General features: G+C 51.9%; 1 protein-coding gene and 2 long non-coding RNA genes across 7 annotated transcripts in view; 2 read left to right on the plus strand and 1 right to left on the minus strand.

Moving 5' to 3' along the window:
* AQP7 (aquaporin 7) overlaps positions 1-26,560 on the minus strand; it is a 38,971-nt gene extending 12,411 nt beyond the window's left edge. The window contains exons 1-2 of one of the 5 annotated variants that reach the window (XM_081803088.1): positions 26,407-26,560; positions 2,262-2,312 (exon numbers count right to left, since the gene is read on the minus strand). In XM_081803088.1, coding sequence (XP_081659214.1) covers positions 2,262-2,287 — 26 coding nt within the window. In that variant the 5' untranslated portion in view covers positions 2,288-2,312; positions 26,407-26,560. The other 4 variants (XM_081803085.1, XM_081803086.1, XM_081803089.1 and 1 more) reach the window with 4 other exon arrangements.
* Positions 2,572-7,261, plus strand: LOC145717050 (uncharacterized). Its single transcript, XR_014140028.1, has 2 exons — positions 2,572-2,640; positions 3,110-7,261. It is a non-coding gene; the product is annotated as an uncharacterized LOC145717050 (long non-coding RNA).
* LOC145717049 (uncharacterized) lies at positions 16,972-19,861 on the plus strand. The gene is made up of 2 exons (XR_014140027.1): positions 16,972-17,855; positions 19,140-19,861. It is a non-coding gene; the product is annotated as an uncharacterized LOC145717049 (long non-coding RNA).
* Positions 26,561-27,103: the final 543 nt, after the last annotated feature.

A 27,103-nucleotide genomic window follows, 5' to 3' on the forward strand; every position in this document is an offset into this window, starting at 1 on the left:
GCCTCCTCTATGGAAGCTGGGATGAGGGAGCAGGAGTGAGGGTGTGACGAGCAATCAGGAAGCTTCTGCCACAGACAGCCTGAGCAGCGACGGCAGCCTGAGCCAAGAAGGTGCTGTGGAGATGGTTAGAAGACAGTGAAAATGACACACTTGGTGTTTGATTGAAGAGGAAAATGGAGAGGGAAGGGTCAGTGATGACCTCAGGTTCGGGCAGAGCAGCAGAATGACAAGTGAGCACAGGAGAGAAGCTGCAGGCTTAGGCAGGAGCATGAGGAGGCCCTCGGGCTGTGTGGAGTTTGAAGAGCCTCCTGGACATCTAGGTGGAGATGGCCAGTAATACGGAGGCAGCTGGTCATGTCTTGTTTAGAGATACGCATCTGGAGGTCATAGGTGGTCATTTGGTCCTTGGGCAGAGATGAGATAGCTCAAGGAAAGGGTGTAGAATGAGAAAACTGGCCTACAAGCCAAGAAGGTAACGGCCAACCAGATAATTATCTAAGCAATATCTGCTAACCAAGGAGCTAAATAGCTAACAACTCACCAACCAACCCTTCAACTAACTAATAATCTAGCAACTTGGCCAACTAACGGAATCTCCTATTCACCAGCTCATTTAATGATCTAATCAACCAACCACCTGTAAACCAGCCAAGCTCCAGCGGTACAGTGTACAAACCAAATCTCCACCCTTGGATCACTCCATCTAGTGGGTCTGATAGATAACGGCAGCGCCATTAGAGATGAGAAGCCAGGGGTGGGAGGTGAGGCTTGCAGAGACTTCTGAAGAGTGGGCAGGTGGTGGCCTAACGTGCCTGTGAGGGAGGAGAGTCGTGGTGGAAAGAATGGTGGGAGTGAGCACAGTCTAGATATTTTAGATGTGACTAGATATGAGGCATGGGGAGACAGAAGTGTCAAGGACAGAGTCTCAACGTCTGGCTTGAGCAATGGAGAAAAGGATCCTGAGCTGAGCTGAGGCCACAGGAGGAGGAGTGGGCTTGGGGTGTGGAGGCTGTTTTCAACTGGAACTTTGTTGTCTGTGGGACACCAGTGGGTCTTTGGAAACAGTGTCTAAAGACCCAGAGAGAGTCCAGCACAACGGGGAGCCATTCATTCTGTCTATCCAGGAATGAACAAAAATCTCTGCTCACGTGGAGCTCGCAGGCAGCGATGAAATGCAATAAGGAAGTACATTTGCGTGTTAGAAGGTACTATGGGGGTGGCGCCTGGGCCACCTGGGTGGCTCAGTCCGTTAAGCGTCTGGCTTCGGCTCAGGTTGTGATCCCAGGGTCCTGGGATCGAGTCCCACGTCAGTCTCCACACTCGGCTGGGAGTCTGCCTCTCCCTCTGCCCCTGCCCCCACCCCACTCGCACTCTCTGTCTGTCTGTCTGTCTCTCTCTCTCATAAATAAATTTTTTTTAAAGATTTTATTTATTTATTTGAGACAGAGAGAATGAGAGAGAGAGAGCACATGAGAGGGGGGAGGGTCAGAGGGAGAAGCAGGCTCCCTGCCGAGCAGAGAGCCCGATGCGGGACTCGATCCAGAGACTCCAGGATCATGACCTGAGCCGAAAGCAGTCGCTTAACCAACTGAGCCACCCAGGCGCCCCTCATAAATAAATTTTTTAAAAATCTTAAAAAGAAAAAGAAAGAAAGAAGGTAGTATGGCCTATGGGGGAAAACAGAGCAAGGAAAAGGGGGTGGGATATGATTTTAAGTAAAGCAGTTGGGGTAAGCCTCAATGAGAAGGTGACAGACATGAGGAGGTGAGGGAAGAACATTTCTGGCAGAGGGAAAATCACTGAAGGATTCTGAGCATGTCTGAGGGAAAGGAAAGGAGGTCAGTGTGACTAGAGTGGGAGAGAGCAGGGATGGCATGGGGAAAGGTCAGAGAGGAAACTGGGACCAGATAGGCAGGGCCTGGGCTGTTGCAAGGACTTTGGCTTTTATTGTATCCCAGAGAGACCTGAGCCCGTAACGGTGAGAGGCAGTGAGTTCAGTTCAGTTGAGCGTGACCACCTACATAAAGGCAGCTGGAACCCCCGACTCACCAACCCTTCGGCCCTCACCCCAGGGCCCAGCCGAGGGCCCAGGTGGGAGAGGCCCTTGTTCTGGGCCTCCTGACCCAGTGGAGGATGGGAAGGAGGGGGGTTTGGGAGGGTCAGCTGCCATGAGGGAGAGGCTGAGAGTAGGGAAGGAAGGGCACAGGGGTGTGCTGGGGGTGGGGGATGGGAGGCTGGAGGAGAATGGGTAGGGTACTTACCGCCTCTTCTTATCTGATTGAACCATGTTCTGTCTTTGAGATTTTTAGATGCTGCAGAGCCAAAGAGAGGTCATTAGGGCTGGGGGGCACAGAACTTGGCCCCACATTCTCATCAGACCTCAGCCTCCCCGGGGGAGAAGCCACAGGGACAGGTCCTGCCGGTTCCAGTCTCTCAACCCAGCCAAGCTGGCAAGGAGGGGTGTGGATGTGCTTCAGCCAATGGGGAAAGGCCCTGGAGTCCCACCCCCTCTACTCTTGCTGGCCTCAGGACCCCCGGACCAGGCCCTTCACAGGTCCTCCTGACTTCCCCAGGTTGCAGCCCAGCTTTGGACAGTGGAGATGCCCACAGCCTCCCCTCAGTGGCTCCACCCTCACATATGTGGGTATTACTGCCTTTAGTATAACCTCAAGCCCTCTTGCTGCTGACTTAAATTCTGATTTTCCAGGGCCTTTTCCTTGCGTGCATGCGCGCGCGCGCACACACACACACACACACACACACACACAGTGAGGTCCTGAGAATTCATTTAGTCCATAGTTCCACCTCAGAACAAAGTCTACCCTCTTACCTTTCCTGAAAATTCCCCGGTGTATTCCTATTGTCCACGCAAATGACCACACAGAGGTAACCCTTGAGTTTCCCCACCCTGTAAGTCCCGGGACCCTGGGACTTCTTTAGCCAGATTCCCTGTAGCTGCAGCACAAGTTCACATCCCTAGCCCTGCCTGCGGGACCCTGCAGCCCCCAGCCCCTGCTTCTCAGGAGGGAACTCCCAGGGGAAAAATCATTCCAGCTAAGCCAGCAATCAACCCATCTCTCTGATCTGCATGCCTTCTGCTTTGGTCCAGGGTCTGGTCTGCGTGCTCTCCTCGTCCCCTGGCCAGCGCTCTCCTGACAGGCCAGCCCAACACACCCTCCGAGCCTCGGTGGCACTGCTCTTCCTCCCAGCAGTCAAATTACAGGTGAGGGAACTAAAGCCCAGAGAGAGTGTGGGACATGCCTGTGTCACACAGCAACTCAGGACTAAACCAGAACAGACATCCTGGCTTTCAGCTCCCAGCTGGGGTTCCTTCCCCAGCTAGTCCTGTTGTCATCTCTCCACCCCTCCATATGGTCCCCAGGAAGTAGCAATCTGAGGCCTGGGTCGCAGGGGAGGTCCCCTGTCCCAGCCCTGCCTGGAGTCCAACTCACTCTACTGAAGTGCCTTATGTTCCTCAGCGTCCACCTTGGGGGCTTCTCAGTTATAGCAGCTCTTGATCTTGTTCCTCCGTGACTGTCCCAGGCTCTGGCGGCACCCCCCGCTGGGACTCCACTGTCCCTGTGTCCCCAGTCTAGAGCCCACCTCTCGACCCCCCTTGGGGTGGCCCCACACGCTGCTTTGCTCTGCTCCTCCAGGGGAGAGGTCAGTGGGGCAGGGGTTTGGCCCGTGCCACTTGGGCCAAGTCCAGACACACTGCCTAAAATAGCATCCCTTCTCCGACCAGCGGCGCCACGGAGACCAGGTTCTAAGGCGGCCCTTGTGAGGTCAGAGGTAGAGCTCAGGGTGGGTCCCAGAGGAAGGGCCTGTCCTCCGAGCCAGGTGTCCAGCCCAAAGCCAGAGGAAGCCCTCCCAGGGCCTCAGATGGCTCCTGAGGCCCTGGCTGTGGGAAGAGCTGTGCAGAATGGGGACTGGAGATGGAAAGATCTGGAGATCAACAGCCAGTGGAGGGGTTGGGGAGAAGACCCTGGTTCAGTCCTCAGGAAACCCCCACTCTGAAGGTGGAAAGGGAAATTCAGTCCCCTCCCAGTCTCGGGGGAAGGAGGACACATAAGCCATGTCGGCAGGGAAACCCCGGTCTGAGAGGGGAGATAGAAATCCAAGCCTGGTCCTTTGGAGTCCCTAGTCTCTGGCGAAGAGAAGAAGCCTGGGCCTCCTCCTCTGGGAGCTCCCATCTGAGCAGGGGAAGGGGAAACCTATGCCCCATCATCAGGAAAATGCCTCCCTAGTAAGCAAGAGCTCTGTGAAGGAGCCAAAGCTGGAGCAGAGTGTGGGGCACCAGGCCAGGGCTGCAGAAACTTAGTGACTAAGGTGGGGTCCGCAGTGAGCTAGGGGATCAGCTGCCATCTGAGAGGACTTCTGGAGCCAGGGCGTTACTGGGCCTCCAAGGATGGGGCAATGTGGTGTTTGAGCAGGTGACTCGGTGCTGAGACACAGGGAGTGGTTGCTGGTCTGCAGACTATGAGGAGACCTGCCAGGCAGAGTGGTGGGCGGTGGGCAGCAAGTCCCGGGAGCATCTGAGGCCAGGCAGCCCCTCAGTTGGGGGGGAAACCATATAGGATTTGGTGGCCCGAAGCTAGCTCCAGTTAATAGAACTGTCCTCTAGAGGGTGCCAATAGACCAAGCCAGGTCTGACCGGGCATTGTCCAGGTCCCTACCCCAAATTGCCCTGCAGGTCACTCAGCAGGGAGAGGCAGGGGTAGGCTGCAATCAGAGGGCTTCCCAGTCAGAAGCTGTCCTTAAGGAGCAAACTCTTCCACTGCTGCCCACCACGGCTGAGGCTCTGCCCCTCACTCCACTCTGCAGATTCGGGTGGGCTCAGGATAATTAGTGCTTCTTTCAGGAAGGGAGAAATATACCCCTGGACATGGAAGGCATCTGCCTTTATTCCTTTCCGGTGTGTACTGTCAGGGTCAGGGTGACGTAAGAGTCAAAAGTGAAGCTGGGGTCTTGGATGAGGTCAGAGCTTGGGCAGACTTGGATTAGGCTGGGACCAAGTTGGTGAGGGAGGAATTTGGGATCCATGTTGGCTGGAGTCAGGGATCAAGCCCCGGGCTCATTTACTGGGCGAGGTGCTAGAGACCCAGATGTAGAGAAGACAAAGTCCTGTCTGTCTCTTGGGAGAGATGGATAAACAACAGGTGACTTAGGATACGCCAAGAGAAGGTGGATGGAATATAGGCAGCAGCTAAGCCAGCCTGGAGGGGGGCAAGAATCATCTGGAAGAGATGACAGAGAAGATGAGTCCTCCAAAGTGAGTGAGGGGCGGGGGGGGGGGGGTTGGTTATTTGAAGGCATTTGAAGCCCAGTGGGATTGTGAGAAAACCTAGCATATTCTGGGAGTGGCTTGCAGAAGGCTGGAGAAGGAGCTCCATCCTCCCCTGGGCCTCTGTTTCCTCATTTGTGAACTGGGGTTGGAGAATATGTGATCCTCCCAACCAACCACTTTTAGCATCCAGACAAGGCCCACGAAAAGGCCTATGAAGGCACAGTGGCCCAGTAAGTCAAAAACTAATTTGGGAAAAATGAGAAATCGGTTGAAAACAAAGTGGTAGTATTAGTGTGCTATAGGGCAAGTTTTGCAAACTTTGATGTATCTCTCAGCATTTAGTCCCTCTTGCAGAAATTTAGTTTTCTTATTCTAATTTTGTCTGCAATACATTATTTTTGCGAGTGAAAATTTGGAAATAACCCAGTGCTCTCAAACTTCTTTCTTTTTTCTTTTTTTTAGATTTTTTTTTTTTTAAGTAAGCTATAAGCCTAACATGGGGCTCGAACTTACAACTCTAGAATCAAGAGTCTCATGCTTTACCGACTGAGCCAGCCAGGTGCCTCTCCACCTCCCATTTCTTACTCACAACACTAAAAACCTTACAATGTGAATTGGTAATTGGGGACATTAATGTTCAACCTAACTGAAAATTTAAATATTTATGAACACATAGCCAAGCAAGTCAAGCAGATATAATTGTCTATCATTGGAGTGGAAATTTTTTAATAGAAAACAAATAAAAAGAATCTCAGGCCCTTTTCTTTTATTCTGTTTTGACCTAAAATACAAACAAGCCAAAGCAACCTTAAAAGACCCATTTTCCCTCTGTGACAACTATTACTAACATTTTGGTAGATTTCCTTCTAATCCTTTTTTTATGTATACACATATCACATCCCCTCCTTACTTGGTCAATAATAAGTAGAATGAAACTTATTTTGTCAAGTACTGTTTCCCCTCAAACATTATTGAGAATATCCTTCCATGCCAATAGGTCTATATCCCCATCTTGCATGTGACTATACACACACATTTTAAATGTTTCCAATTCTTTTCTATTAGGAACAGCATGGGGCAGACACAAGAGGCCAAAATCCAATTAGGAATGAAAATGCAAATAGAAATTTTTAAAAATCAGAATAAAGAAAGAAAACTGCCAAGAGATGCTAAAACTTCTCTGAACTCCCCCCGCCAAATATGCCCCAAAGTGTTGATGTGTAAAAAACTAATCATTTCAGCTAATTATTTGCTTCAACCAACATTCCATTTGATAAACTTATCACAAAACTACTTTCAATCAAATTGTTTTATACTTGGGGTTTTTCAGACTCTTTTGAGCCGCCGAATCCGGTGTGTAACTCAGGAGCCCATGTATCAGTAAGAAAGGAAAAGCTCTGGCTAAAGGGGCAGGGATGGGTGTGGGAACACAACGCAGGTTCTTCAAGGGACCCTGGTCTCTCTGAAATCACCTGCAGTCATAAAAATTCTCCTTCTGCTCAAAAAAGAATGGACCCTTAAGTCTCACCCAGGTAAGTGTCACCTTTCAAACTCTTGAGATAGGGAAACTGAGATTCAGAGCAAGGTAACAACTTGCTCAAGATCACCTAGACCTAGAACATCCAGATCAGGGTTCTGTCCCCTGCCCCAGGAGGCCAGGGCCCCCCACCTAGGAGAACTGGGGGCTAGGTTGGGGAGGGGCAGGGGCACAGGCAGGACCCAGGACAATGTATAACCTTGACCTTCTCCAATGACCAGACTCCCCTTCCCACAGCCCAGCCTCATCCTTCTCAGAGTCATACGTGGGCCTCCAGGACCGAGAGGACAGAGACTAGGGAAGACAGGACCAGGAGGCACAGTCACTGGCCCAAAGACAAACATCCTGTGATTTAAGGGAACCAGAATCCAAAACCAAGCCTGTTCCACTCTAAAGCCTATGTCATGTTGCCTGATTGGCATCAGAAACCAGGCATAGAGCTCAGGCCTGCCACTTCCCAGTATGAGCTAGAGCTATCAGGGAGGGCTTCTTAGAGGAGGCAATCTCATTGACAGAATTTGGAAGATGATACTGAGGGAATTTGCATGTGTGAGAAGCATTTGTGTCTTTGTGTATGTCTGTATGTGAGCATGTATATGTGTGAATGGGCAGGTGTGTATGTGCACCTACATATCTGTGTCTGGTCTTGCATGTGAAAACCTCTTTGTGGGTGCACACATACACACACACACACACACACACAGCCATGCACACATTTACATGTGCCCATTCAACTGGGTTAATGTTTTCCTGCCTGCGTCAGCCCGGTCCCAGTCAGCAGGCAGCTCACTGCAGGAACGTGCCCTATCTGATCTGGTCAGGGGCTGTGGGCCTGGAACAGGGGGCTCGGGGTGGGCAGGGAGCCCATCTCAGCTCCCTCAGAGAAAGCTACACTCTCTCCACTCTCCTGCTCTGCCTGAGAAAGGAGGCAGGCCCAGAGGCCAGGCAGCTCCAGTGTGAGATGACTTCCCTGTCTCCCAGCTCACACTAGGGGCTCCCCAGGGGGGCAACCTCCCTGCCTGCCTCCAGAAGGGTAAAGCCAGCTGTTCCCTGAGAAACCTCCTGCCTCCCTCATCTTCACCCAAAGCCTGAGGCCTCTCCACACACAGACGTCCCACTGAGGACAAACAAGGTTAGAGACCCCTTATAAGGAAATGCTCCCAGGGTGCCCCCCTCCAGCAGGAAAGTAGTTTTGAAAATGACTGCGCTAGTCTGTCGGAAGGGGGGATTTGATTTACGGCTTTCGAGGAACACAGTGACTGCACAAAGAGCCTGTGCATAAGTCTGTGTGGGCAGGGCCTGGGGCACAGGCACCCATAGGCATTGAGCCTCACCCAGGAAGGCTCAGTGGAACACGGAGACCACAGGCAGGGTGGGGTCTTCCCGGTTCCTAGGCGTCTCCTAGTGTCAATGGAGGTTCTTCCCAAGCCTACCCTGGTCCCTGGGGTGCAGGCTGGGCCAGACAGGGCTGGACAGGCAGAGGCAGTGTCTTCTGCTCTGGGCACAGCCCAGGGTCCAGAGTAATTCAAACCCAGGTGTCCTGGTGCCTAGCCCAGCTTGAGGATGCCCTGATGCATCTCTGTCTGGGAGATGCAGGGACGGAGCACAGAGGGAGGAGGATGACGGCCAGGAAGAGGAGGACCCCCCAGGACGATGATTTTTCCCCACGGTGCAGACCTAGAGGCTTCTCGCCTCCCTCAGGCTCCATCTCTGGGCAGTCTCTTTCCCACCCTGTGGCCACAGTCTGACCTTCAGGGCCCTTGCCACCTTTGCCTTTGTGGGCCCCTTTCCCCATAAAAAAAAATAAATAAAAATTATATTTTACAAGCACGTTGGTCTAAAGACAAATATATCAATGTTGTGTATTAAAACATTGTCTTCAACTAAGTTCATTTTTTTTTTAAGATTTTATTTATTTATTTGAGACAGAGAGAATGAGAGACAGAGAGCATGAGAGGGAGGAGGGTCAGAGGGAGAAGCAGACTCCTTGCTGAGCAGGGAGCCCGATGCGGGACTCGATCCCGGGACTCCAGGATCATGACCTGAGCCGAAGGCAGTCGCTTAACCAACTGAGCCACCCAGGCGCCCCAAGTTCATTTTTTAATTTTAAAACAAAACATCTTTTTGTGGGCCCTTAAATAGACCATCTTGGCAGGCACAGCACCTTCCGTGTCCAATGGAGAAGTCAGCCCTGTGCGTCCCCAGTGTCCTCTCCCACCACACAAAGGCTGCCATCTCCCCAGGCCTGTCGCCTGCCCACATGTCACCCCACTGCTCCGGAACAAGTGAGCCAGCATCCTTCTCTTGTTCTCTCTCTTGTTCATCTAATGAACACGTCTGCCTTCACCTGCTTCAATCCAGGCTCGTCAAAACTTCTCCCAAGTCTGTCAACTCTAGTTTCATCAGTCTCTTTTTTTGTGAAGTATTTTAAAACAAACTCCAGCCATGGTGTCATTTCACTCCTACATTCTTCAATATTCATCTCTAAAATATATGAACAAATTTTCTTCAATAATCATGACGCTGTACCTAACAAAATGAACAAGTCCGTGGAATTACTGAGTCCCCACAATTATTTCAAAGTGTCGCTTTGCATTAATGTGTTGGTTAGGGTCAGGATCCAAACAAGGTCACACATTACATTGGGTTAAGGGCTCTCTTAAACAGCTGCTCCCCTGTCTGTCTCTGATTTGTTCGTGTCACTGACTTGTTGAGTAAATGTGGTTCTGTGGGAAGTCCATGCTCTGCATTTGTCTGTCTGCTTCTTTGTGGTGTCATTTAACTTTTCCTCCATCCCCTGCATTTCGTAGAATATATAGGAAGTTAGCACTAATGGTGTGATTTTATTTAGGGTCAAGGGCAGGGGTGGGTGGGCAGAGAATCCTTTGTAGATAGACCTTGTGCTTTCTTTTGTGTCCTATCCAGAGATAATGTCCAATTGTTTTAGTGATGCTGACCAATCAGTGGGTCCAGAGGGTGGCAGCCTGATCCCTCCCTTGTCAAGTTCCCCATCAGCCATTCCCCTTCTGGTTTCATTCTCTGATTTCTGCCTAAATCAATTTCAAGATCCTTCCACAGTAGAAAAGAAGGGGGTCTAATAATGGTGGGGTGTCAGGGACCAGCTTAATTAAAGCAAAGAGGGAAGTCAGGATCAGGGAAGCTTTCTGAGAAGAGTGGAAGACTGAGGTGGTGGCAGAATGGAGCAGAGGAAAACCCAAGGACCTCCTGGCCTGGAGCCTGAGTCTGGGGCTGGTTTAGGGTTTGGCTACTGGGGTGGGGACGGCTCCCCCATCCAGGTGGTAAGCTATGGTTCAGGGCTCAGGCTTTATAGCCGGGCAGACCTGAGCTTGAAACCAGTTCAGCTTCTTAATTGGCGCTGGGTGACTTTGAGCAAGATATTTAATTGGGTGTCTTCATCTGTAGGATGGAGATACACTAATCTTCACCTCAGAGGGTGAGGATTGTTGGGAGAATGGATTGAAGTGCCTGGTAGAGAATAACCACTCTGTGGAGAGGTGGAGAGGGTGCGTGTTTGAGGTAAGGGACCCTGCACCCCACCCGTGGGCCCTGACCAATTCTTGCCTGACGCCAAGGCCAAGCTAGAAGGGCTGAGCGCAGAGTATACGATGCTCATTCCACAGACAGCAAGACCACAGCCCATGGACTTCCACCCAGATTCCAGGCTGCTCCAGCCAGGTGCGTCTGGGCTCTCAGCCCTTCCCATTGCATCCTGGCGGCTCAGCAATCTGGACTTGACTCCCCGGTTGCCCTCTCGGGTCCGGGGGCGGGGCTGCCCCAGGCACCCTGCAATCACTGGCTCCATCAACAAGCAGTCAGCTTCCCAGGCATCTGGGGGATCCAGGCATGACAGGGCCCAGGGCAGGCAGCCCACTGGGGATGCCCCAGCCTGGACAGCATATTGTGCATAGCAGGTGCACAGCAAATGTATGTTAAGAGAACTGAGCTCCACCTGCCCTGAGTGGAGAGAAATAGGTTGTCAGGGAAGGCAGCTATGCCTGTGGGTGGGGCAAGGGAGCATGTTTTGGGAATCCCAGGAATTCATGGCTCCAAGATCCTGAGCCCTGAGGTGAGCAGCTGGGGCAGGGCGCAGAGCCCGAACTCCAATCCTGCTCCTGTTCCAGACTGTTTACTCCCTCCCTGCCCTGCTTTCATCCACAATCCTGGCCTCCAAGTAGCCTCTCACTTGCTTTGCGAATCAGTAGCAGCAACTGTGGAGTCCGGGCAGGGGAGGTGGTCGGAAGCACCCCCTGTCCCTAGCCACCACATCCTTTTTACAGCACTCATTAGTCTGGGCACTAGCACCCCCTGCTGATGATCTAACCTTTGACCTGAGTCCACTGGAGGCACCCCTCCTCAGACACCCCACAAGAGATTGGCAGGACCAGCCTTAGCCCCAGGGTGCTGCTCTGAATGGAGACACATCACTCCATCCTGCCAGCCTGCACACCTTCATTGTGGCTTCCAAGTTTTCTTTCCACATCACCTGCAGCTTCCTTTCTTGTGTTGTTGACTTCAGTGCTGTCTGTTTGCTCTGGCTAAGCCTACAGCCCCAGGATGAAAACTCTGAACTCAGGAAGTGTGAACCTGAAAGACAGCAAGCTGGGGGTGGGGACGAAGGTGGAGGTGAGAGGGGGTGGAAGACAAGAGAGAGTGAGCTGTGAGCTGGTCTAGGGGCACTGCTGTTCCCCTCCAGCAGGCAAGCAGGGCTGGGAGGTGCAGGGATGGGTAGATAGACTTTCCCAGCCTCGCCAAGGGCAGGTCCTAGCCTGTAGCGTTAATTGGTTTTGAAGCTCAGCCCCAGAACTCCAAACACCTCACTTCCCCAGGAGGTTTGACCACCCCTTGTAGGGCAGAGTGCAGGTCCCCTAGAGGTTGTTACCTGCTTTCACCCCCTTGTCCTATAGCTGAACGACACAGGGAGTGCCGCCCTTTCCCTTGTGAAGCCCCAGGACCAAACCTCTCCAACTTTTCCAACCCCTCCATGAGAATCTGTCACCCAACAGCCTCGAGAGGTGGCCCTGCAGGGATTACTGCCCCAATGCACTTTACAGTGAGAAAGTTGAGCCCCAGAGAGGGCAAAGGGATCTCCCCAAAGGCACTACGAGAAAGCTTGGAGAAGAACCCCGGCTTCCCGGTGGCTAGCCCAGGCTCTTTGTCCCACTTGAAGCATCTCTCAGATCGTGGAGCATGATGGGAAGGCGGCCCAGGCCCCAGGCACTAGGGCAGGGGCCAGCACACCCAGACGTGGATATGCACGCACACTGCATGCCAGCACACACAGTGCCACCCAAACCAGGGACATGGGCAACCCGGCGCTGACATGCTTTCCTCGTATCCCAATGGAGCAGACGCCACTCAGACCCTCTGTCCTTCCTGCCTGCAGAGAGGATGGGAGACACTCACTGCTCCTGACATACCTGTGTGGCATGTGGGATGTGCATGTCCTCTCAGGGTTAGGATGGGGAAGCCACCCTGGCCTGCAGCCAGGGGCTTAAGGGATAAGCTTAGGGAAAACCACTGCTGTCACCATGGGCTTAGAATGCCCGGCCCTGCCAGCTGGTCCAGCCAAGCCCTCCTTGGCGAGGATCAGCTGTCATCAGAGAACCTTCTCACCCGCCACCCACCCAGGCCTCCTCCGGTGGCTCACCAGGCTCTGAAGCTGCGTTTGTCTTTCAGTGAGACACCTGCGCTCATGCACATGTGTTCTGGGGTGAGCTGGGTGCTCACATCACCCCTGCCTCATACTGCGCCCACCTTCCACACCTATGGCCCACATCTTTGCCCAGCTCCCGTGGCTGTGTGCCCAGGGACTTACCAGCCTGTGTGCGTAATCAGACATGGGCACACATCTCCGACTCAAGCATGTAACACAGCATATTCCCTACATACATGAGCACGCAGGTGCTCCATTCTATACACCCCCTGCCCCTTCCTGGACCTGGGTCATGTGAGGGTGAGGGATGAGTCACCTGCCAACCTGTGGGACCTGCTGAGCCAGCAGGATGGGAAGCCCCAAGCTGACAGATGTGGCCTCAGGGGACCAACACCCTGTGTGGGGTCCGCCCTGCCACCAGCCTCCAGCAACCCCCAATCCTCCACTTCCACAGAAAGGCACCTCTATTCCTTTCAAATTTCAATTTTATGTATCCATATAATATATATAAATAATTTTTTATATATGTATCTGCAGCTGAGCTGTCTGTCACTGTGCCTCAAAGGCTACCACCGAACTTCTGTCATACAGATGCCCTGTGGGAAAAACCAAGATGGTAGCAGTACCTACCGTCTCTCCTCTCCCCGTCCAAACCCAAGCCTTCTATCTATGCCCCTCCATGGAAACCCTCCCTGTCGGTGATAATTCACACCTCTTGCTCCTCTTAGCTTTGCAAAAACTTGAGCCAAGAGCCTCACTCTGGGCCTGGGCAGTCTCATTGCCCTCTCCCACTTGTGTATTCCTTTTTTTTTTTTAACATTTTATTTATTTGAGAGAGAGAGATAGAGCACAAGCAGAGGGAGGGACAGAGGGAGAGGGAGAAGCAGACTCCTTGCTGAGCTGGGAGCCCGAGGCGGGACTCGATCCCAGGACCCTGAGATCATGACCTGAGTCGAAGGCAGACGCTTAACCGACTGAGCCACCCAGGCGCCCCCCACCTATGTATTCCTGCTCAGGGGTCTGTCCCTGAGAATGTGAGCTCCCTGAGGATGGAGGCACAATCCACAAACAGAGAACCGGGAGGCCAGGGCAGCCCAGGTGAGTGCATCACCCAGCAAATGGAGGAAGCCGGAAAAGCCCACCTACCCTGGCTCCTCATAATCTGTTACCAATGACTCAAGTCCTGCTGGGTCTGAAGACTGTCCTCAAGCTCCTACTATATTCCAGGCATGTCTGTAAATATATGGTCAACTTTGTGTGTGCATTAAGATAAAAAACATCACTCTAGGTCTCACTATCTTCCTAGTCTGAAAATGTGACCTCTAATGGTTGAGGTATAGTCTCTGAAGACTCCTGGGTTCAAATCCCAGCTCTGCTGCTTGCCAGTTATTTAGTCTCTCTGTGCCTCAGCTACCTCATCTACCTACATGACATCACTGAACAAGGAGCTGGGAAGGTGTGCGTAGTAGCACACCATTGTAGAGTTTCTCCATCTTAAAGATGCGATTCATGGGGCGCCTGGGTGGCTCAGTTAGTTAAGCGACTGCCTTCGGCTCAGGTCATGATCCTGGAGTCCCGGGATCGAGTCCCGCATCGGGCTCCCTGCTGTCAGCAGGGAGTCTGCTTCTCCCTCTGACCCTCCCCCCTCTCATGTACTCGCTCTCTCTCATTCTCTCTCTCAAATAAATAAATAAAATCTTTAAAAAAAAAAAAAAAAAAGATGCGATTCATGTAAATAGGGGCGTCTGACTGCCCCAGTCAGTGGAACATTCGACCCTTGATCTCAGCATCATGAATTCGAGCCCCACGTTGAGTGTAAAGATTACTTAAAAATAAGTAGGTACAGGGGCGCCTGGGTGGCTCAGTTGGTTGTGTCTGACTTCGGCTCAGGTCATGACCTCAGAGTCCTGGGATCGAGTCCCACATAAGGGCTCTGTGCTCATCTTGGAGTCTGCTTGTCCCTCTCCCTCGGCCCCTCACCTGGCTAGAGCTCTCTCTGTCTCTCTCTCAAATAAATAAATAAAATCCTTTAAATAAACAAGTAAATACAGTTTTAAAAAGGTACAATTGATGTAAATGACTTCAAGAGCATACACAATAGTAAAATGCAATAACAATTAGAAAGTGATGTGTTTATTACCTTTGTTTTAAGTAATTACATAATTGGGGCTCCTGGCTGGCTCAGTCATAAGAGCATGCAACTCTTGATCTCTGTCTTGTGAGTTCCAGCCCCATATTGGGTGTAGAGATTACTTAAAAATAAGATCTTAAGGGGCATCTGGGTGGCTCAGTTGGTTAAGCATCTGACTCTTGATTTCGGCCCAGGTTATGATCTCAGGGTCCTGGTATCGAGCTCCCCCCTCCATGTTGGGCTCCATGCTCAGCAGGGAGTCTCCTTGAGATCCTCCCTCTCCCTCTCCCTCTGCCCACTCCCTGCTCATGCTCATGCACTCTCTCTCTCTCAAATAAATATCTTTAAAAAATAATAAAATCTTAAAATAAATAATTTCTATAATTTAATTTTTAATAATGGCTGTGTTTAGTAAGCAGTTTGTAAAAATTCCTGAAAACGTACCAATTGGCTCTTGTGAGCCTATTGGGATGGCTCCAGAACCTCTGTCTCTACCGTCCCCCACAGCCTCCCCAGCAAAGGCCAACTGGCCCTTCTAGACTTGGTCCCTTACCTCTGCCCTGACCTTTCCTGGGCTGAATGTAGGGCCTCCTCTGGGTTCCCACCGCCGTGTGCACCTCTCTCTTTCATAGCCAGTGAAGGCTAAGCTACCTCACTTACTTTCTGGCTTGTTTTCCCTCTGGGTTGGGGAGGGAGGGAATGAGCACAAGAACCAACACTCTTGTTCACCTCTGAATCCCTAGGGCTTAGAAAATGCCTGGCAGATAGAAGGCACTCAATGAATATTCATGGGATGAAACAAGGAGGGGTTGAGAATCCTTGCAGAGAGACACTTGGGGAAAGAGACAGGATTAGGGAAGTGGGGGTCTGATGAGAGGGGCTTCATCCAGGGGCTCAGAATGTCTGGGAACGCAGGGTGAGAATGTTCCCTAGTTGTCGTGGGAGCTTTCAGGTGAGGATGCCTGATCAGGCTGCTTGCATGCAAAAGCACTACTCTGCCCCCAAAACGTCCAGGCTCCCCCATCTCTCCCCCACTCAGCCCAAATTTCAGCTGAGTTTTCTCTTAGCTCCCAGGACTTCAGAAGTAACTTGTAACAGAGACTCCCTGGTCTTCGGTGACCACGTAAGGAGACACTATGTCTCTGGTAGGCAAGGACCAAGAAAACTCTCCCCGTTTCACTGAGGAACAACTGAGATCCAGGGCTGGCAGGTGTCTGACCTAAGCCCTAGACGTCTCAGGGCTTCCTTTTCAGCTATGAGTTCCCCAAACCCTGCCTAAGGGCTACAGGCTACCTTGTTACTCCGCTCATCCTGTCCCCCTCCCCTGCCTACTAACAAGACTGTCTTCTCTCCCATGGAGGGGCTAGGTACTACAGCTCTTCGCCTCCCTTCTGGGAAGCAGCTTAAAGAGGCACCTCATGCTCCTTGATCCACCATCACCTGCCCCTCCTACAGTCTAACCTGAATCCCTTCTGCTTTCATGACATCACCTTTCCTTCCCAGAAAGGGCCCTTGGCTCCCACCCTAGAAGTGACCTCACTAAAGGACTATTCTCCACCCCGGAGCCCCATGGTACAACCAGGGCCTAGCCCAACCCAGCTTCCGTCTCTGCAGTTCCTGAAGGCCGTCACCAAGAAAGGGCAGCCGGCCTGCTGGAGCCACCTCTCCCATCCTTGACCTTTGCCTGGGATACACTTCATCTACCCCCTCTCCACGACACATGCACACACCCCATCCCAGAGCCCAGGCTCTACTGTCCACCTGTCCAGACTCGCCCGCCATCCTGCTGGCTGACGCACCCAAACCAGAGAGTCCCCTGTGGTAGAATGTCTCACTCAGGTCAGAGAGAGGAACAGAAAGAGGGAGGCTGAGGGAGCAACATCCCGTCATGCCCATGGCTGACAACCCTTTCTCAGCTTGGGAAGTCCCATGAAGGACCCCAGGGCCCAGGTCACTAAACGCCCCAGTTTTATGAGCAAAGTGAAGCCATGGGAAGGACCTGAGAGGTGGGCCCTGAGAGCCAGCCCAAGGCCTCAGGGGTGCTAGTGGCAGAGACAGGGCTCAATCCGGGGCTGGACCCCATGCATAGTCCCCCATCCCTGCCTCCTTGCCGCAGACTCACAGGGTTCCCCTGAGGAAGCTGGGTGCCAGAGGAGTCACAGAAGGGTCCCAACTCAGGTCGAGGACAACCTTGCCCAGCAGAGTTTTCAGAGGCTGGACACCTGTGAAATCACTCCGGGCTCTGTGCTAAAGGGAGGAAAACAGGTCACTCTGTAATCAGGGTTTCTTTCTTTCTTCTTCTTTTTTTTTTTTTTAAATTTATTTATTTGTCAGAGAGAGAAAGCATAGCAGGGGAAGCAGCAGGCAGAGGGAGAAGCAGGCTCCCTGTTGAGCAAGGAGCCCGATGTGGGACTCGATCCCAGGACCCTGGGATCATGTCCTGAGCCGAAGGCAGACGCTTAACCAACAGAGCCACCCAGGCGTCCCTCTTTCTTTCTTTTTTAAGATTTTATTTATTTGACACAGAGAGAGACAGCGAGAGAGGGAACACAGCAGGGGGAGTGGGAGAGGGAGAAGCAGGCCTCCCGCGGAGCAGGGAGCCCGATGCGGGGCTCGATCCCAGGAGCCCGGGATCATGACCTGAGCTGAAGGCAGATGCTTAAAGACTGAGCCACCCAGGCGCCCCGTAATCAGGGTCTCTTGCCAGGGGCGTACTAAACGGGGACAGGATGGAAGCAGCACTACCTGGGGACAAGCAGAGAGGGTGTAGTTGCAGCAGAGAATTTAAAAACAGTAAAACTGAGTAAAAGTCATCCTGCTTCTTCTTCTCATCACCATCGATGGTAATTCCAAACTATGTCAGTAATAAAATACTTCTCCCAGATGGGGGGGAACCACTCCCACTGCCCCCCTCCCACTGTTCCTAACTACAAATTCACCCCCGAATTCTGGCCTATCAAATCCACATTATTTCTTTGATCACAAGACAATTTCACCTCCTTTGGAGAATTTATGGGTCCTTTTAGGACATCTTTTCCTGAATGTCTACTTCTATGCCTATTAGAAATATTAAGCAATTCTTACAAGAGTGCTTGATGTATTTGTTATTCATTCCTTCATCAATAGCAGCCCTGGAAGCCCCACCAAGGGTGAGGTGCCTGGTGTGCAGTGGAGAGCTCGTCCCAGTCCCGGAGCTGGAGGGCTCACAAGGCACGTAGGCGAAATGGTGAGTAAAATAAGAAGGTACAATGCAGATATCAGAGGTAGTAAGCACAGAAGCCTGTGGGAGTTGAGAGGAGGAGGACCGAACTTAGTTCAGGGTGGCATCAGGGAAGCCTTCGTGGAGGAAGCGACATCTACTTCAATAGCTGGGAGGTGAGGAGTTAGCTAGGCAAGGAAGTGTGGCGCAGAAAGAATCATTTTCCCCAGAAGAAAAGACAACTCATGCAAAGGCCCAGAAGGAGCCTGGGTAATGCCACAGCGAAATTCTGTGTGGCCGGATAGGGTGGGAGCATGGTGAGGACAGCAGTTGGCCTGAGCCAGATCGTGAACCGTTTGTACTTACTTGCTTCTGAGAGTGATGGGGAGCCACTGAAGGGCTGTAAACAGGGAATGGCAGGGTAGACCAGAGTATTAGAAAGGTCACTGTGGCCGTAGCTCAGAAGGCATGAATTTGGGTGGAAAGAGCAAGAGTGGAGCAGAGAAACTTGGTCAGGAGGCAGCTGCTTGATGAAGGCAGGAAGCCATGCCTGGAACAAGGAGAGTAGCATCAGGGATGGGAAAGGGTTTGGGCTGCCCGCAAGTGTGCTGGGGAGTGAAGGATTGTGGGAGTCAGAGGCGGAGGAGCAGGTTTAGTACACAATCAGGTCTTGTTTTCATATTTCTGATAAGAATTGCTCAAATTCACATTGCTTCTTCAATGTGTCCTCACGTGAGTGAGGGTTTTTGGCTTTGCAGATCAAGGCCGCCCCCCAAACACTCTTTCTGTAAGAAGGGGTTACTCTGAAGAATTAAAATGAAAATTAGTGAACGGGCCCCGACTGGCTCAGTCGGTGGAGCATGCCACTCTTGATCTCGGGGTTGTGAGTTCAAGCCCCATGGTGGGTGTAGAGATTACTTAAAAATGAAATCTTTTTTTTTTTTAAAGATTTTATTTATTTGACAGAGAGAGACACAGCGAGAGAGGGAACACAAGCAGGGGGAGTGGGAGAGGGAGAAGCAGGCTTCCCGCGGAGCAGGGAGCCCAATGCGGGGCTCCATCCCAGGACCCTGAGATCATGACCTGAGCCGAAGGCAGACGCCCAGTGACTGAGCCACCCAGGAGCCCCTTGTTATTTTTACAAGTGCATAGGTTGTATTATCAAAGTGATAATGACCATCAAAGATAGGTAAAAACTACAGGAAATAAAAATAAATGGCTCACAATTCAGAAACCACACAACACCTATTAATCCTTTTGCTCCTTTTCACGCTTTGATCTTTCTGAGTACTCTGTTTTTTTTTTTTTAAGGTTTTTATTTATTTATTTGAGAGAGAGAGAATGAGAGACAGAGAGCACGAGAGGGAAGAGGGCAGAGGGAGAAGCAGACCCCCCGCCGAGCAGGGAGCCCGATGTGGGACTCGATCCCGGGACTCCAGGATCATGACCTGAGCCGAAGGCAGTCGCTTAACCAACTGAGCCACGCATGCGCCCTCTGAGTACTCTGTTGACATAATTGAAAACAGTTCCATGTAAGCCTGTTCGTATGATGCGCTTTTCACTGAATGCCATGATTATAGAATAATGAACTCTTCAGGACTATGATTTCAATAACTAAGAGTCAAACAATACTTTATTTCATCTGTCTTTTCAACTTTTAAATTTTGTATTTTTTTTCCATTCATAAATATATATTTGTATTTCAATATTTCAGTGGTATAGATAGCATTGCAATGAAGATCTTTGGGCAAAGGCTTTGTCTACATCTCCAATTATTTTCCCAGGGATGAAATATATGGGACAAAGGATATAAGAAACATCCAGCTTTATTTTAACCCCTTATTATTTATCTCTTAAAACCATCAGTTTGGGGGCACCTGGGTGGCGCAGTTGGTTGAGCAACCAACTCTTGGTTTCAGCTCAGGTCGTGATCTCAGGGTCTTGTGACTGAGCCCCATGTTGGGCTCCATGCCCAGTGCGAAGTCTGCTTAAGACTCTCCCTCTGCCCTTCCCCTTCTCTCTCTCTCTCTCTCTCTTTCTCAAATAAATAAATCTGAAAACACACACACACACACATCAAGTTTTATGGTGTAAGGTGAGGATCTAGTTCTTGTTTTCCAGAGATGAGAAAGGATCTTCTTCAGGTACCCCCCGGCCCCCTCACCTTAGCCCCCAGCTTCTTCCACCTCCCTCAGAGAGCAGAAAAATGAAATCGAGAAGCAGCGTTACAAGCTGCAATTCTCTTTGCCCTAATTACAAGGAAGTGTTTTTCCTTGTTCTGTGAGTAACTGACTTTCTCTAAGTGTCCTCACTTTCTGATGAGTAACTGGAAATGTGCTTCTCTGCTTGAACTTTGTCAAAAGAGCTTGTGCCAAATCAGCTAAAAGCCCTTGAAATGCCCAAAAGTAAATAAAGTGAAAAGGGAGACCAAAACATGACAGAGAATGAACGTTAATATGTGTACAGCACTTACCACAGTGTCTGGCACTGTTAAGTACTCAATAAATAGTATTTATTCACTCAGTAGATGTCCACTGAGCCCCTACCAGAAGCCAGGCAGTGTGCCAGGCTCTGGGGACCGGCAGCAGCCTAGACAGACCCGGTCCCTGCCTTCCCGGCGTGTCCTGTCTGGCGGGCAAGATGGCCTTACACACATGATTATACAAAAAAGCAGTTGATCATAAGTGTGACGTGTCAAGGTCCTGGGGGCCGTGAGAGTGTTTCATAAGGGGATAGGTAATAGTCTGAGGGGGCATCGGGGAATTCTAAAAAGGGAAATAATAATCAATTTAATAAATGGAGATTTTAGGTCCAGGCTGGGTGGAAGCATAGCCAGATGTCATGGGTGGGGGGAGAGAAGAGTCAGGGCTCCTGGCAAGCCTCTAACAGTACTCTTCCGGTCCCCTGGGAGTAAGTGCCAGGCCCCGGGGTCCGGCCCCTCCCGGGGTGAAAGCCGAGTGCCAGGGCAGAGCACGCAGGGAAGCAGCATGGCAATCCCAGGTAGGGAAGTCTGGAGGAGGCCGGAGGCTGGAAAGGCCGGGGCGAAGGCTCCGAGGCGCACACGTTGAGGATGTCTACACCACTTCTGGGGACCTAGAAGAGGAGTGGAGAGAAGGAGGATGCTGATGATAGCGGCAGGGGGGAGGCAGAGATGGGCCGTGCTGGTGAACCAACAGAGGGGACAAGGGGAACCGATGACAGTCCAGAGCACTTACAGGTGATGCGGCCTGGGAGAGGTGGTGAGGAGTGTGGTGACAGAGGTGACAAGGATGACAGGAACAGGTGGTGACCTCAAGGTGACAGGTGAGATGAATGTGGAACTAACCGGTAACAGGGTTGGGGTAGAGGCAAGTGCTAAGAAGACTGGGTTGGTTCAGAGAGCAACAGGCTTGAGCACGGACGGGGATGGGACAGGGACGGTGGCAAGCTGAAGAAGGTAACACCATGATGGGAACTGGGTCAAGTGGCAGCATGGTTAAGAAAGGGCCAGTGGCTCTGACGCAGGGATGACAGTGAGAGTGACAAATGAGTGACAAGGTCAGAGATGAGTGGGGACCATGAAGGTGACCCAGGGATGACAGGAAGCGTGAGTCGTGAGGATGTCTAGGCTGGTGGCAAACTAGAGACACCCACTCCACTCGCTCATCTGGGCCCATTTCCACGTCAGAACTGTTTCCTAGGCCGCAGGTCCAATGACTCAGTCCCACGCAGCAGCCTGACCCAGATAAGATCTGCAGGCAGAGCCAGGGCCAGAGGGGCTGGCTGGGTGCCCTTCCCGGCTATGTCCAGGCCCATCGAGGGACCCAGGGGTGGAACCTTAGAGTCATCTCTGCCTCCTCCCTCCTGGGTTCACGTCCACACCAATCTGAGGTCCACGGAGAACTCCTAACCTTCCTCTCCTTGGGGAACACAACTTTTGTGTGTGTGCTCCACCAGCATCTTCCACAGCTGACCCCATTAAAAGTTTCTGGGTCTTCTAATGCTTGGTCATAACCATTCCCTGGAAAGAGAGAGAAAGGAAGGTAGGCTTCAAGGGGGGCGGAGGTGTCTGAATAATCCCATGCATTCATCCCACAAATATTTATTGAGCCCCCTACAGCATACCAGGGGCTAGCTTTTACAACCAGACCCATGGCTCCCTGTCTCCATGAAGCTTGCTCTGGGGAATAGACATGGAAATGGCAGTCATTATCGAGAGAGAGTGCTATTCCCTTGTGATGGGGGTGGGGTGCGGGTGGGGAAGGGGCCGCAAACTGCTTTTCAAACCCTGAGGAGAGTGGGTCCCATTAAAGGAAATCTCAGGACCTGGTGACCCTTTAGACATTTACTCAGTTGAATACTTGAGCAAAACAAAGCAAAATTTAGAGTATACCAAGGGGAAGAAAGTGAGGAGGGGAGATGAGAAGGGAAAGAGAACCAGGGATGTGGCCAGAGGCTAAGGTGCTGAATAGGATGATATGCCAAGACAAAGGTGCCACCGTGGAGAAGCCAATGCCGATGTTCCCTCTTCCTTGCTGGAAGGCTTCCAATTAGGCTGACACCATGAAAGAAAGAGAAAGGACCTGAGTGCTAGATTAAGCCTCGCCTCAAGTTTTCCTCTGACTTTTCAGTTTATGTAAGCCAATGCATTCCCATCGTTGCCTAAGCCACTTTGAGTCAGAATTCCACTTTTTTTTTTTGCATCCAGACACTTCCTACCTGGTATTATATGCATCTTGCTCATTATAGTACTCCTGGCACCTACCACAACCTGGCACAAAAAAGATCCTCAACAATTATTTGATGAAATAATAACCAAACAAATGAAATAAACCCAAGACCTCTGGCAGAAAGCCCAGAGATAGTACATTACACATGAGATGGTTCTGGGAGCCTTCGGCAGAGTTTCTACTGGTCTCCCTGATGCTGCATACCTCCAGAGACTCCTACAGGTCCCCCTCTTTCTTGGATAGACTCAAATCTCTGGGACAGCCCAGAGCTTAGTCCCTTTCTGTTCATCCGCAGGCAGATAAGTCTGCTGTGGTTTCTCTCTGCAGTTAGGTGTCTCTGGGTTTAGAAGCTATGCCCAAAGGGGTGCCTGGCGGCTCAGTCGGTAGAGCATGTGACTCTTGATGCTGGGGTTGTGAGTCTGGTTGCCTGGGATTCTAAACTTCTGTGAGACAGACAGGCAGCACTACTAGTTAGAAATGGGAGTTTGAAAAAAAAAAAAAAAAGAAATGGGGAGTTTGGGTCAATCCTGCTGTTCTCTTATTCAGCAAGTGTTTGTCAACAGCTACTGTGTGCCCTGCCCAGACACTGGGACTCTCAGTCACATTCTTTAAACTTCCTGCCTCCTGACCCTTGGCTCTGAAAATCTGGGTTGTGACCCCAAAACCTAAAGACTTCTGAACTCCACATCCAGACCAACCCCACATCCTGTGACCCCCATCTCTTCATCCCCTGTCTCTGCACTGCCCCCCCCCCAACACTTCCAGCCTGCTGGATGCATCCTTTGCCTTTGCTGCCCTCATCCACAAGTATTTGGCTTCTGGGGATCCACGAGTAGGAGTCTATTTGAGTGTGAGTGTTGTGTAAGTGTGTGTTTAAGAGTGAGTGAGCATGCATGACTGTGAGTGTGTGTAAGGACATGGAATATAAATGTGTGTGTCCATATGATTATGTGCATACATGAGTGCACATAAGTGGTTCTAAGTGTGTCTGAGCATCTGAGTGCATGGATGAGTGTGAATCAGTATCAGATATGAGTGTGCATGCATGGATATAGACGGGTTGAGCGTGGAGTGAGTGGGGGGGGGTGTCCGTGAGTGAGTGAGGGTGTAAATGTGTTTGTGTAAGCATAAACACACACACCCCATGTTCCCTGGTCACAGCAGACGCACCTTCATGTGTATGTGGGCACACATGCATGTCTAAGGGCCCAAAGTGGCTCAGACTCAAACCCTTACTCCCAATAAAGGGAAGATTTTATCCACAGGCGGTGGTCACTCTCCCCTTCGCACCCCTGACGTGGAACTAAGGATCCTCCAGCTAAAGGCCACCTCTACCAGGAAAGAGCTCCCTCTGACCAGCAGCCTGCCTCCTGGCTTTGGCCAGGCCACCTCCTCCCCTCCCTCGGCCCATTTCCGGCCAGGCCCTGGCAGTGACCCTGAGCAGAGAGGCAAAGGATGAGGGTGGTGGGCAGGACGTTCCAGGTGCCTCCCTGGCTATGGGGGGCGTCTCCGTGGAGACGAGAGGTGGACCATGTCCAGATGATTATCGGGGCTCCCAGAGTTCTCTCTCCCCTCACCCAGCCTCTCCCAGCCAGGCCTACTTGGCTCTGAGAGCAGTGAGGAAGCTTGACAAAGGCCCATCCCTAGTCTCAGGCTTCCAGAAAAACGCAGAGGCTAGAGGATGGTGGGAATACACCAGAACCAGAGATTGGAGAAGCTGGTCAAGGTGATTAAATCTGGTTTAAGGCTTTGTCCCCAGAGAGCTCTAGGGATGGGAAAGGTAACCCTTACCCCTTCTCCGCACCACACCATACCTCACTCTGACCTGAAGGCATGACCAAGGTGGTCAAGGGAAGGGACCCCGAGAGGGATCAGGTGAGTCACTTTACAGCCTGCTCATAACCTCATCCCACCAGCAACCTTGACCAGTGCCCTCCCCATGGGTGCCCCCCGGCCCTCACCCCCGGGGCCTCCTGTGCTTTGACCATATGCAAGGATCTTTTCCCTACTCCAAAAGCTGCTGGAACTCCCAGTGTGCTAGTAAGAACTAGAAAAGGCCACCAGGATCATGCTAATTGTCCTGGTCTGCCTCATTCTTGAGTCGCTGAAGCAAGCCAGCAGTGAGACCTGCGGAAGGACTTCCTGATAAGGCTGTGAGACAAGGCTAGGAAACACAGATTGGGATTTTGCTTCTCCCTGGGATTCAACCTCCCTGGGATTTATTCTCTCCCCTGATCCCAAATATACCACCCTGTGAACCCCTAATTCATTGCTACAACCACTCTCAACCCAAGCCACCTTTCCCTTTCTCAGGAGCCTGAGTTTTCTGGAGAAGAGCCAGGGTGGGAAGGGGTCTCTGGCTTCCATCTCCCCTCACCCCAGTCTTCTCAGGAAAAGCTGGGTCCAAGGGAATTGGAGGGACTGGGACTAGACTCCCTGGCTGACTAAGGCCCCCAGAAGCGGCAAACAGCCTAGAGCTGGAAGAGATGGCCTTGGAGATTCAGGCATTTCACTCTAAGCCTGGCTTGGTGTCACACTTTCCTTCTCCGCGGTATACAGGGAGCTCACAAGGACGCGTGACAAAACAATAGCATAGCAGTAATACTATTATTCTATATTCTGCAGTACTTACTGCTGCCTCTGGCATTATTGTGTACATATACTAATTCACTTAATCCTCACCTTGTGCAGCCCAGTGAGGTACTGTTACTGGCCCCATTGTACAGATGAAGAAACTAAAGAGCAGAGGGGTGGACTCTGTCAGGGATCCAGCAGGACCAGTACGTCCTCAGAGGGCTTCACTGACATGAGCTTGTGAATGGGATGATGTACAGAGGCAGGGTCGGGGTCACAGGAACCAGCAAGGGGTAGTCCTCAGGCCTGAGGACGAAGAGCAGGCAGCCGAAGAGACCAGTGGTACTGGGATGCAGTGAAAGCCCAGGAAAAGACATGAAGGCCCTGACCTTTCCCCACACCCCCACTCCACCCTCCCTGCCCTCTGGCTTCCTGCCTGTGCCTCCTTCTTGCCAAAGCCAAAGGTAAGCCAGGGGCAAGAGGGCCCCGAGGGTGCACCCCATAGATATTAGCCTCCTGAGGCACAGAGCAGGCCAGAGATGGGATCTGGGGGAATGGAGACCTCCGCATGCCTAAGGCCCACAGCTCAGAAGGGCTGGTGATCTGGACCCAGAGCCTTGCTCCCTGAGCTGTTGCAAAGTACTGTCTGGGAAAGGGGCTACAGGGAGGCAGGTTGGGGACAGGATGCTGGAGTCTAGTGCAGGCCATGCCGCACTGCTCTATGATCCCGAGTGAGACTCCGGGTCTCAGTTTCCCCTTCACGCCACTCTGGGACAGCCAAGGAGCCAAGAGACCCGAAAGAGCCTGTTCCCATCGCCTCTCTCCTTTACCTCAGATAAACCTGGCACGAAAGGCTGAGGCCTCAGGCGGGGAGACGCTGAGTCCCTGAGGAGGCCACCCCCGCTGCTGCCCGCTTAGGACTCAGAGGTGTTCTTGCGTGAGCCCCCTTCAGTCTCCCTGAGGGCCCCAGTGCCTCAGTCTCTCCTCCCTTTGCACGGCCAGCATTCCCTGGCCCACAGCTCAGGGACCCACCCCAGAACAGGCTCCCTCCTCCCAGTGAGGCTTTGCAGAGGCTTGCCTAGGCTAGCACCCCCACAGACCCTTCCTTGGGAGATCAGGGGCACCTCTGGCCTCTGGGGTCTCTGTCTGGGGTGGAGTCATCCCTCCTCTCCCCTTCCCACCCCGCCCAACTCTACCCCACCCATGCTTCCCCAAGCCTAGGGGGAGCCCCACCCAGGTTTTCAGACAAACAAAATCAAGGGGAAAGAGTCAGCAAGGAGGAGGGAGCTCATTACCAGGAATTAAGGAGGAGGCATGCCCTGGGGTAAGAGGAGCGGGAGTGGGCTGGCAGGAGAGTCACTCCTAGGTACACGCAGAGATGGGCTGAGGTACACCAGATGGCACCCAGAGAAAGATCCAGACACAGAGCCAGGCAGTGACAGAAACACAGAAAGGGGCAGAGATGTGGTTGGCCAGAGTCACAGTGCCGCAGAGACTTAGTAAGACCTACTAAAAGCCAGCCCCACCCAGAAACACCGAGAAATGCACACTTGCACGTGTGTGCACACACAGAGGCAGGCACAACAGGAAACAGGAACTGAGCTCAGGTTTCAGGGAGGCTGATTTCAAGCCAAACAAGTTAGAGCTTTAAAGAAACATGGGTGACTCCAAAGTGAGCTGTGGAGAGGACTCGACGGGGAGGACAGAGCCGAGGCGTGGGATCTATCTACCCTCCCACAGGGCGATTCTCCCTCCACGCCCAGCCTGGAAAGTGGATTAAGATACTTTTCTAGGGGCGCCTGGGTGGCTCAGTCGGTTAAGCGACTGCCTTCGGCTCAGGTCATGATCCTGGAGTCCCGGGATCGAGTCCCGCATCGGGCTCCCTGCTCAGCAGGGAGTCTGCTTCTCCCCCTCCCGCTCCCCCCTCTTGTGCTCTTTCTCTCTCTCACTCTCTCTCTCAAATAAATAAATAAAATCTTTAAAAAAAAAAAA

This window comes from Leptonychotes weddellii, chromosome 14 (genome assembly GCF_054177405.1).
Source record: "Leptonychotes weddellii isolate Sample4059 chromosome 14, ASM5417740v2, whole genome shotgun sequence".
In the NCBI taxonomy this organism is placed as follows: Eukaryota; Metazoa; Chordata; class Mammalia; order Carnivora; family Phocidae; genus Leptonychotes; species Leptonychotes weddellii.